Here is an 11627-nt window from a genome sequence, read left to right on the forward strand (position 1 = left end):
TGCCAGCTGCCCAAAAGTGCAGAACTGTTCTTGCCCAGATCCTTGGAGGATTGCTCTTCCCCCACTTTCTGCAGCCCAAAAGCACTGATATCTATGCACACTACCTCTTATTGGGAGCAGAGCTCATCCTCTCCCCTTGCAGAAAGCCCAGCAGGCTCAGTTGTGACATTGTAGCTAGTGGTTGTGGGCACACCAAGCCTCTGCCTCGACCTGCCCCCGAGCTGAGCTTCTTCAAGTTCTGGCTGCATGTGGTGCTTTAGGTGCCTGCCTGGCTGGGGGTGCCATGGAGGCTGAGGCGGCAGTGACGGTGGAGAAGGCAGCTCTGCGCACCCCCAAGTGCTCCCGCTGCAGGAACCACGGCTTTGTGGTGCCAGTGAAGGGCCATACGGGCCACTGCCGCTGGAAGCTCTGCCCGTGCGACAAATGCGCGCTCATCACAGAGCGCCAGAAGATCATGGCAGCTCAGAAGGCGATGCAGGGACAGGACCCGGATGCCCCACCCAGGGAGACATCTCCGCCTGAGGCCTGCACCCCAGTTCATGGTAAAGGTCGGAAGTCTCCTGCAGTTGGCCCCAATACCTCTGAACACAGCAGCTGTGTGACCGGGTGTGAAGGAGCCAAGACCGTCCCAGCAGCCAGCAGCAGCAGAAACAGGACCCACAGGGCACTACCTGCTCCCAGCTCCCCGGTCTTTGGGGACTTTGGTAGGGACCAGCTCAGCATTGGGGTGTCTGTTCCATAGGCTTCCACTCAAGATGATGAACTTCTACCTCAGTGTCCACCTGTCTGTCTGTGTCCATCATTCAGTGTCTGTCCATCTACCAGAGGGTACTGTTGGGTCAATGTCTGTCCATCCATCTTCTATGCCTGTCTAGTGCCTCAGAAATCTTTAGGTCCCAGGTGACCTGTTCCCCAGGGGTGCTGAAACTGCTCTCACTTTGCTTCCCTGTTCTGGGGACATGTTTTCAGGCACGTGTGTTTTGTATGCAGTGCTGCACTTATTGTTGGTTTTGCAAAGTTTCCAAGCTGTGCTCATGGACTTTGTAGCTGAGGAACCACCCTAGGCAGCTCCTCAGCTTGTTTCCTTGTTGCAAAGATGGATTCATGCTCCTAGTCCCTGTTTAAGAGGGAAATGAGTCTGTGACAGGACCCTGATTATTCAGTACAGCACCTTGAGCACTTTCTTCTGAGCTATGTTGCTATTTTTATATTTACAGACATGCCCTCCAGCAAAAGCAAAAGAAAAAACCCCAAGAAAAACAGCAAGTACAGAGAAATTGGGGAGCTCCTGCTGGAGTTGTCTAGAGCAGGCATTTTAGGGTGGCAATGTAAAAAAAGAGAAGGAACGCTCCTGAGCTGGATTTATGTAGCTCAGACGAGATTTGGCTGCAATCAGTGTAAAAGTTTATTTTGTATTTAAGAATAGAAAATAGACTATAGAGATGCAAAATTCCTATGGTCATTTAGTCTATCACTTCTGACATTGTTCTCTACACAGTACAGGCTGTAGGGTGTGTCTTGTCTAATCCATTATTATTATTATTTATTAAGACTCCCACTGACCACAGTAGTCATTAGACTGGGTCCCTGAAGAGTTAACAATCTTAGAAGACAACACAAGAAAGACCAGATGCTCTGGGAGATGGGGAGGAAGGAATCACTTTAGATAGTTCCAGCCCAGCCTCATCCACCAATGATTATTTAATTTTTATGCTTATGGGCCTCACAGAAGAAAAAGGCTTCAAGGAGGGATATGAATGGATGAGGTTTTGAGACACAGGTATAGTCTAGTCATAGATGATGGGGGTTCCGCTACTTTGGAAGATCACTTTGTGAACAAGATTTTTTTTAATAGCAAAATATATTGATTCTTTGAAAATTAACTCTGTAGAAATGAGAGAGAGAGGGTGAGGTCAATATCTTTTATTGGACTGACTTCTGTTGGTGGAGCTTCATGGCTCTGCAGGTGACCTGAGGTCCAGGAAGAGCTCTGTGAAGCTCAAAAACTTGTCCCTTCCACCAACAGAAGTTGGTCCAATAAAAAGATATTACCCCACCTACCTTCTTTTCTCATATCCTGGGACCAACATGGCTACAAAACTGCAAACAACTCTATAGAAATTATAGCAATCACAGGGTACAGAACTCTTTATTCCCTCTCATTGATTTCAGTAGTAAATTTTACTTGATTTACAAGTGTAAAAGGTGATTATTTTCTAACTGTTGCCACAGGAAACTAGAAATCAAGCTGTTTGTCGTACGTGTTATGGCAGCAGAAGTATGAGAGATTCTACAATCAGTAGTTTGCTGACAACTTGGTTCAGGATGCACAAGGCAGATTTTGCTCTCCCAAAGCTGTATTAACCTGTCGTCCATCACTGTTGAGCTCCCTTCTTTCCTCCCCAATCCTAAATTTTCTAATAAACAAAAAGAAAAAATGAATAAGAAGTGAAGGTAAAACCAAAGGGCCAGCTCCTGCCTTCAGTTACACTGGCTGAGGACAGAATTTGGCACCATGACTCTATTTCTATCTGCTTTCAAACTGTTTGCAGTGATATTTTTGCTTGTTTGTTTTTATTTTTCCTCGCTGCTTGTTTCATAGCTCGTCCTGCTTTGCCTCAAGAATGTGTTATCAGTCCAGAATACCTGGAGAGAGAACCTCCAAAACTGTATCCTGGGTACTCTGGTATGTACCCATACCACCCATTCCCCATGGGCTTTGCCATCAATCAGCCAAGCTGCAGGGGAGCACCAGTGTCTCCAGGGATCCCTTTTCAAAGAGGTTTCAGACATGTCCCTGGGAGACATGGACCAGGGAGTGCTGGTCCTCTGTCAGTAAGTAGTGGTTTCTTTTAATTGCTGCTGAATACATTGCTCTTTGTTTTGCAGGATGCAATCTTGCCATTAGAGTAGCTGTGAAAAGCTAGCCTGGACACTAATTACTTCAGTGGCATCTTGATACATAAGCTGATCAAACCAGGAACAAATAATAATGTTAAAGGTCTGACCGGAACCTAGAAAAATCAAAAGGGTTCAAAGTTGTGGGCCAGATTCTGCAAGCCCCCTGTGCTCGCAGCTCTTGTTGACTTCAGAGGCATTTCTGTGTGCAGAGGCCTTGAAGGATAAGGATTTAGAGGGAAAATTAACCACTAAAATGTGACCAGTTTCTGTCAACATAGCTATCACAAAATGTCTCCTGGATTCCCCAGTGAAATCGTCTTAGTATAGCAGGGCTCGCCCCCCAGGACAAGAGGCTGCACGGTGGAAGTTTTGGTACAGGAAAGATCGAGAGTGGGGCAGATCAGGAGCTGGTGGCAGATCCGATGTGGGAGAAGGCAGTACTACTGATTGGTGAGGCTGCTAGCAGACGGGAGGGACGGGGAGGGAGGAGGAGGCGCTGATCTGTGGAGCTGCCGGTAGGTGCTGAGCACCCACGATTTCTTTTCGTGGATGCTCAGCCCTGGAGCACCCATGAAGTTGGTGCCTATGACTGCAATTCCCATCTGCTGCAAGCCCCCTGGGGCTATGACAGGCAGGAGCAATTTAGGGGACCTCTATTGTTGCCCTAGCCTGTGTCTTAGCCTTAGCAACGGCAAAATAGTAGCAGCAAGAATAACTTCTGTTCTGCCACGGCATCAGACAGGGATGAATCTGACCCTAAAATTGTAGATCCATGTTTAAATGTTCCTTACTATTGCCGTACGTATAGTATCTCAGGTCATCGTGGCAAAAACCTGCCATCTGAGACACTGCCAAGCAGCCCTTTGGGTTGTTTATTTTTTTTTTTTTATAAAAATATTTTAACAATCATCAGAAATGGGCTTGGCAAATTAAAAAAAAAATCAGTTAAACAGTATTTTGTTTGGATTTAAATAAACTCGGTCCCCCCTGCATGTTTGCAAGCCAAATATGAAGCAGTGTGCTAGTCTGTGGGAATGAGAAAGTGGCACTGACAAGAAACATGAAAAGTGGAATGGACTGATTGATTTAGGTTCTCCAAAGTGAGAGAATTACAAAATAAAATAAAAAAAAATCTACAGCATAAATGGTGAAAAATATATGGATTTTCCCACCAATCTAAAATAGTTATGCATTGTTAATCACACAGGTAAGAATAGTAGTAATATATTTATACCTATAGTGCTTTTCATTAGTAGAGCTCAAAGTGCTTTACAAAGGAGATCACTATTATTATCAATAGCTTTTCACAAATACCAGTATATGATAAAAAGCCTGTACTTTCATATTTTTCTGTTTGGGGGGGGGAGAATGGGGGGTTCTTGCTTTATTTTGGAGAGGGACGAAATCTCTCTGGCTCCTCTTCATTTTTCTTTTATTCCGCCACCAAATCCTTCAAAGAGGGTTTAACTTGATTCCCAGCAGAGCCTATGAATCTTGCTTCCGTGTGAGACTGAGGGGTTGCTTTGAGAGAAACACTGTGTGTGAAAACTCTGCCAAGCGGTTATGGCACAGTAGAGGGAAATTTGATGCTAAATAGTGAGACTTCTGCTCTTCCCTCTGCTGCTCTGGAAGGTTAAAAAAAACTCAGAAAATTTCAACAGTGGAAAGAAATTTGCTTTTGTCTAATTTCATAAGAGACAACTGATTTTTTGGCAAAAATTCAAAAACAAATTCCAATCAAAAACTGAAATACTTTGATTCAGAAATGCTGTTGTGGTGTCTCATGGGATTTGTATTTCATAATCCCATTTTCATGTATAGGCTAGGCTCTCTGGTTGGACAACCTCTCACATTGACCAGGGTCACCCCTGTAGGGGGATGCACTACCTTGGTGCATCATGGGAAGTGTAGTCCCAAGGAGCCCTGCCATTAGAGAATGGAGACAGGGGAATTGTAGCACATTTGCTTCTGAAGTGTTACAGCAGCATATGTAATTAAAATATTTCTGGTTTGGGGCATTTGGTTTCTCATCAAAAATTGAAATTTTTTGCAGAAAGTAGACTTTACCTGAAAAATTGTGTTCAACTGAAAATTTAATTTTCCATCAAAAACAGTTTCAACAGAACATTTTTGAACAGCCTAGTCAGCGGTCATCTGGAGAGGGAAGTTAGTGAGGAATGGGTCAGTGCAGAAAAAGCAGCAGAGAATCCTGTGGCACCTTATAGACTAACAGACGTTTTGGAGCATGAGCAGAAAGGAATCTGGGGAGTCCCAGAGAGCCCAGGCTGCAACCTGAATGTCTACACAGCAATTAAACAGCCCCATAACCAGAGCCTGAGCCCCATGAACCTGAGTCAGCTGACATGGGCCAGTCACAGGTGTTTAATTGCAACATAGACATAGCTTCAGTACCTTCAAAAGATGAGCCTGGGATCTTAAATTCATAACTTTGCTAGACACTTTAGCCATGTCTACACTACAGAGCTCACAGCAGCACAGCTATACCGGTGCAGCTGGTGCCACTGTAATCTCATGTAGCCACTCTATGCTGACAGGAGAGAGCTCTCCCATCGGCATAATTAAACTACTCCTAATGAGCGACGGTAGCTATGTTAGTAGGAAAAGATCTCCTGCCGACATAGCACTATGTACGCCACACATATGCTGGCATAATTATGTCGCCCAGGGGGATGGAATATTCACATCCTCAAGCGACAAATTCTGCCGACATGTGGTAGTATAGACAAGGCCTAAGAATCACGGACTCAGTAGGGATACTGGTTTTATGTCTCATTATAACAATCTGTAACCTATTAACCCTTCGTCATATTACCGCAGAGGTGTTAATGGCCTCCTTCATTTTGAATGATCCCTTGCAATATGTGTTAACACCTATGCTTAACAATCTGTTCCACCTTATTAGCTTTGACACTCTGATTACTTTTCCTAGCCCTGAAGAGCTCACAGGGCTTGTTTGCACTTACATTTTATAGCGCTCTAACTTGCTGCCTCGAAGGGGTAAAAATCACCTCTCAATGCAGCAAATCTGAGCGCTTTAAAGCACTAGTGTAGACAGGCTCTGAGTGCTGGGAGCTGCGCTCCCAGTGCTCGGAGCTAATCCCCTTGTGGAGGTGGATTACCAGGAGTTCTGGTAAAGCTCTCTCCCAGTGCTTGCGTGCAACCACACTCGCACTTCAAAGCGCTGCCACGGGAGCATTCCTGTGGCAGTGCTTTGAAGTTTCCAGTGTAAACATACCCTGTAGCTCAAAGGCTTGTCTCTGAGCTTGTCTATACTTAAAATGCTACAACAGCACAGCTGCGCTGCCGCAGTGCTTCAGTGTAGACACTGCCTACACCAGTGGTTTACAACCTTTTTTTACCTAGAGACTTTTAAGCTTGTATAGACAAACCAGACCTTGCAGAACCCCAACCAGAGGCGACATGTAGAGGGGTGCCCCCAGATTTCTGCCTTCTTTTTGGCCCTGATCCCTGAAGTGCTGATGTAACAGGGCAGAGAAATGGTATATGTCCTTGGCTAGCTGCTGCCTGTTCATGAAGTCTCTGGCTGTTAGGCAAACCCTTCTAATGGCACAGGGAGATCTCTCTTCTGCAGTGATGTTGCGATTTTTGGTTGCGCCCCACCCCCAACCCAGACAGGCCAGGTGCCCTCTGATGAGTCAAGGGGTGACTGTGGCATTCTCTCCCCAAGCCTGAGCCCTGCTCCCTGGGGCTGAAGCCAAAACCCTGGGCAGCGGGGCTGTGGCTTCAGCTCCGGGCAGCTGAAGCCCAGTCCTTGGTGGCACCCTTGAAAACTGCTGCTTGAGAATCAGTATCTATGCCAAAGAGAGGAGTTGTCCCTTCAGTGTAGGTAATCCATCTCCTTGAGAGGTAGTAGCTAGGCTGACAGAAGATTTTTTTCCATTCACCTTATGTTGTTTTACTGTCACATCCCCTGCCCGACATAGTGAAATTGACCTAATTTTCTAGTTTAGACCAGCCCTCAATCTCTTCCATCAACAGACATTGGTCCAGTAAAAGATATTGGACCCACCTTGTCTCTCTTGAATCCAATTATGCATGCATATAAATACGTACTTCCATGTGTTATTGTGCCAGTCTCCAGCCATTGCTAATAGATGCTCACTTTTATGAGGACTTCAAAACAAAAAACAGGAAACTGAGCTGCGGATTAAAACTGGCATGTGCACAGTAATGACTGACTTTTTCATGCGACTCATTTGACATTAAGGATCCCTAATACAAACCAGGAAATAAGTCACCAACAGCTGCTGTTTTTTAGTTATGGATCCATAATATCAAGTGATTCATACGAAGCCTCATGAAAAAGTGATTCATCACTACTTATGTGAAAGAACCACTTTTAATCCACAGCTCAGTTTTGGGACTTTACCTAAATTGCAAACTCTCATGAATCTGGCAGCACTGGTGGAGCCAAGGTTAGTAATTCCTGGAAGAATGGATTTGAATTCAGTGTCTCATTAATAACAAGCACTTCCTGTATTTGTTGTGTTGTGTTCTGTGCGGCAGGTGTGTTTAGGCCTATTCATTAAGTCTTTACTCAGATACTCATATTCCATTGCTGAAGTAAAACTTATATTAGACAGGTCGGCTGCCTTCAATGAAGTTTTGCCTGAGTAAGAATTTCGTGATTTCCCCTGTAGCAGGTTTTTAACAGTAGAAAAATTAACAGAAAAATACTGACCAGTGAAGTAAATTACGGCTTTTCATTTTAACACATCATATGTAATGCCACTGATTTCACTGCAGTTAGTATGGAAGTGAGTGAGAGTGGTGGTTGGATAGGGTGGTTAAGACATATCTGGACTGAAGGAGCTTTATTTTATGTGTTTGTGTAGATGCAAGATGCAGGTGGAGATTTCCAACAAGGTTACTACCCTACACTTCCTCAGTTTATACCTCCTGGCTTTCTGCCAGGGATTCACTACATTCCACCACCCCTGCCACTTCTGGCTGAAACACCCAAGGAAGCATCTGGTAAGTACGTATGAGTGATATTATGCATGATAAGTGAGTGATATTATGCATGAAGCATTTCAGATCTCAGGGAGCTGTTTTATATCGTAAAGTGTAGGATGATGCGTCCTGCTCATTGGTATGTAAAATACAACAAAAGCTTTCAACTATATTGGTTGGTAAATTCTGTGCATTTGTATTTCCCTTAAAAACTATATCATGGCTCTCTAAAATCAACAGGAATTGTGTGCCTGGAAGGACAGCAGAATTTGACCTTTATCATCTGTAATAAAACCTCTCAAATGGCTCTAATCTTCATCCCAAAGTTGCATACATCCCACACAAATTCAGTGGCCTTTCACTGTTGTTGAAAATGATGTACATCAGTAATAATCATTTCTTCAGAAACCAAGGTCACAGAAAATTGGTGTACACCAAAGGGCTGTATCCCACAGCTATTTACATTTTCTGCTTGAATAATTTTTTAGGTTCCTCAGTTTGGGTCTTTGTCACATGCTGCGTCCCACATTTTGGGCATGGCAGGTATGTCTGTAATGATTTTTTAAAATTTTGGACAAGTTTTCTATTCAAATACAGCCATTTGTGGCCACAAGAGGGAAGAACTGCTCAAAGAATAAATCACCAGCACCAATAGAATGAAGCGCCTGGGTTATGCCAAACTCTACTTCAAAATATTTGTATGTGCATTTCTATATTTCTATAGTTGGCTTATTAGGGAAAAATGAGAATCTGATTAAATGCCATGTTCTTGTGACAGACAATGTACAAATAATACCCCTGTCTTTCACCTGTTGGGAAAAGTCCAGTATCTCTTGAAGAGGGGTGGGGAGTAAAGAGAAAAGTCATCTTCATTTAATCAAATAATAGTGATTGTGGCTAATCATAGTATGTGGGACACGAGAGTTTGTGAGGGTTTTTACTGTAATCATCAACATTATTTCATTTGAATCAGTCATTAGAGACAGAGAGGGACCCAGAGAGTGAGTGTTGAGTTCAAACTTTTCCTGGGTTTGGGGATATTTGCTGGATGAAAAGTTTTCGCTCGGGCCAGTTTCAGGGATAGCCTAAGCCATAAAGGTCAGCTCTTGAATCAAACTTTCCTAAAGTTCCAGGATACTAGGGGGCTGGATTAGGAGTTCTAGTTCAGAATCAGGGTTCAATTTCAAGTTCTGGACCATTGCTAGTCAGAAGCCAGCCTGAATAATTAGAAATTCTGCACTCCTACCTGACATTAGAATTTGATTCTAAGTGCAGGACTTATTGGTATCAATCTTAAAGGACCAGAGTCCTCATTTAGCATTTTTTGTGGGTTTTCTTTCAGAGTGAGGGATACAGGGAAAATTGATTTGACCATATTGTACTTCAGCTTCCGGGGAGTAGGAATATCAATGGTGAATCAGTGAGGGATTATTTCTGTAGAAGGTTACAAAATAGCATTTCAGCAGAAGATACAGAAGTAAATGAGAGGAGCTACAGTGAAACTAAACAGTGTTTGATTCCATTTTTCAAGATGCATTTTGTTCGTTTCAAATCCGGTGAAAGACTAATAAATAGTGAAGAAAAAAAAAGTGAAAAACCCACTGAAAATCAAAGCAGACAGCCCCATAGGGATCTTTTAATAATGGAGATAGCCTATCTCTAGGGGCTGGAAGGGACCTTGAAAGGTCATTGAGTCCAGCCCCCTGCTTTCACTAGCAGGACCAAGTACTGATTTTTGCTCCAGATTCCTAAGTAGTCCTCTTAAGGATTGAACTCACAACTCTAGGTTTAGCAGGCCAACGCTCAAACCACTAAGCTATCCCTCAAGTTCAAACTTACTTTGTTAGATCATTTGTCCAAAGAGATCTGCTGGACTCAGCTCAAACTGGGGCAGTCAAGGTGACAGAGGCTCATTGTGTAGTCTTTGGCAAAGTAATTAGGAGAAAATTGATACAGAAAAGTACGGCAGGAAAAAATATACTATTGAGCCTCTGGCCTGATGGGAATTCCAAGACAAAGGGAGCTACAAAATATCATAGCAGAAAAGGCGTCTCCCTAGGCTAACAAAAGTTGCAGGAAAGAGTCTTGAATCATAGGCCTTGCAGCTAAATGACCATGGTCTGTATTCATTCTCAGTCAAGTTTTATAATGGTAACTTGTAATGTGTACCATGTTATTATAAAATTGAGTATCACAGTAATTCTTTTGACATAAGAGATACTATGCTGTAACTCTTGTTAACTTTCCCAGTTTGCCCATCAACGCTGAGTAGTACCTGAGGGCAGAAACTATTAACAGGGTTTTTTCCTTTAAAGAACAGTGCTTTGTTGATGGGTGAGCCACTCATTGGGGATGGATTAATTAAGTCAATGCAAGAGCCTCTCCCTTCTGCTTAGAGCGGCTACGCTAGAGTTTACAGCTGGGCTGCTGTAAGCTCTCTAGTGTAGCCATAGCCCAAGAAAGAATTGTCTTATGTGGGAAAAGGAGAGCGCTTTACATACAAACTAGCAAGTAAACATTATGAATTCAGGATTGAGGTGTCCTGCTTATTTCCTTCTGTTTTATGGTCTGCAGTCAAGGCTTTTGCACTTCAGAACTGAAAAAGTGCATATAGTGGGCATGCGATAAGGCTCACTGTCAGTAAGGTTGTAAAACAGCTCACATTACAATCCTGTTTTCATATGCGCTTAAAGTCCTAAAATACTTGCCGAGAGGGAAATTAATGCCCCTTGCCATTTTAAAACAGTCTCACTGCACCTCTTTAGACATGGCTGCAGCAAAATCAGCTGGTGTTTGAAACATGAAGCTTACCTAGCCGCCATAGTCCTCCTGATCTCAAGTGCCTTTGACTTGTTTGAGGGAAAAACTAGTTTGGATTAACTAAAGTTAGTTTATATTGAGCATTCACACTAAAAATGTTGAGTTCTATTAGATGTAATGTAAATTTAAGTGCAGTTTTAAAAAGCACTACAGTGTTATATTCTGCTTTTGTGTTTTAGCTGGCACCACTGATAGCCGGGATTATGGGGTGATTTGTGAATGCAGCCAGCCATCTCCTCAGGAAGAAACCAGTGGAGACCATGCCATGTATTCTAAACATTAAATGTATGTGCATGTACTAGGGACAGTTGCAGAGCATGCAGGACTCTGAGAGAATATCATTTGTTAATTTTGGGCTAGATTGACACTAACCCTAATGCAGCCACATAAGGCAGAAGAGGGGAGTAAGCCCCCCATCTCACTTCACAGTTGCATTAGGGCGACTAGAAACACAGTTTGGCTCCCTTGCAGTGTACACCCCCAGGGCTGCCATTGCTCCACCGGCTCATACCTTACCAACTGGCAAAGCTTTTCCAGGGCTACAGTAAATTATTCCCTTCTGGAGCAGGTGGAGATGAGGGGAGGAATTGTGACTTTAAGGTACAGTTCCTTCCCTGAAGCTTGTCTACAATACAGGTTATGTCAGTATTAACTTATGTCACTCAGGGGTGTGAATAAGCCATTCCCCCGAGCAACGTAAATTATACCGATGGAAGTGCCAGTGTGGACAGTGCTACGTTGCTGGAGAACTTCTCCTGTCAATACAGCTTCTGCCGCTCACGGAGGTGGTTTTATTATGCTGATGGGAGAGTTCCCTCGCGTCAGCACAGAGCATCTTTTCCAGATGTAATGCAGCTGTGCTGCTATAGCACTTCTAGTGGAGATTAGTTCTTAGTGATACCCCATGGTTG

General features: G+C 43.5%; 1 protein-coding gene across 1 annotated transcript; it reads left to right on the forward strand.

The window, feature by feature from the left end:
- Window positions 1–283: 283 nt before the first annotated feature.
- DMRTB1 (DMRT like family B with proline rich C-terminal 1) lies at window positions 284–11377 on the forward strand. Its single transcript, XM_032779087.2, has 4 exons — window positions 284–704; window positions 2603–2835; window positions 7779–7917; window positions 10896–11377. Exons 1-4 carry the CDS (start codon window positions 284–286, stop codon window positions 10997–10999), a joined length of 897 nt encoding a protein of 298 aa, XP_032634978.1. The 3' UTR covers window positions 11000–11377.
- Window positions 11378–11627: the final 250 nt, after the last annotated feature.

This window comes from Chelonoidis abingdonii, chromosome 7, assembly GCF_003597395.2.
Source record: "Chelonoidis abingdonii isolate Lonesome George chromosome 7, CheloAbing_2.0, whole genome shotgun sequence".
In the NCBI taxonomy this organism is placed as follows: domain Eukaryota; kingdom Metazoa; phylum Chordata; order Testudines; family Testudinidae; genus Chelonoidis; species Chelonoidis abingdonii.

Coding starts and splice junctions, on each gene's coding strand:
- DMRTB1 (XM_032779087.2), top strand. CDS start 284: ATGGAGGCTGAGGCGGCAGTGACGGTGGAGAAGGCAGCTCTGCGCACC. Junction 705..2,602: donor CCCGGTCTTTGGGGACTTTG/GTAGGGACCAGC, acceptor CTTGTTTCATAG/CTCGTCCTGCTTTGCCTCAA. Junction 7,918..10,895: donor AACACCCAAGGAAGCATCTG/GTAAGTACGTAT, acceptor TTTGTGTTTTAG/CTGGCACCACTGATAGCCGG.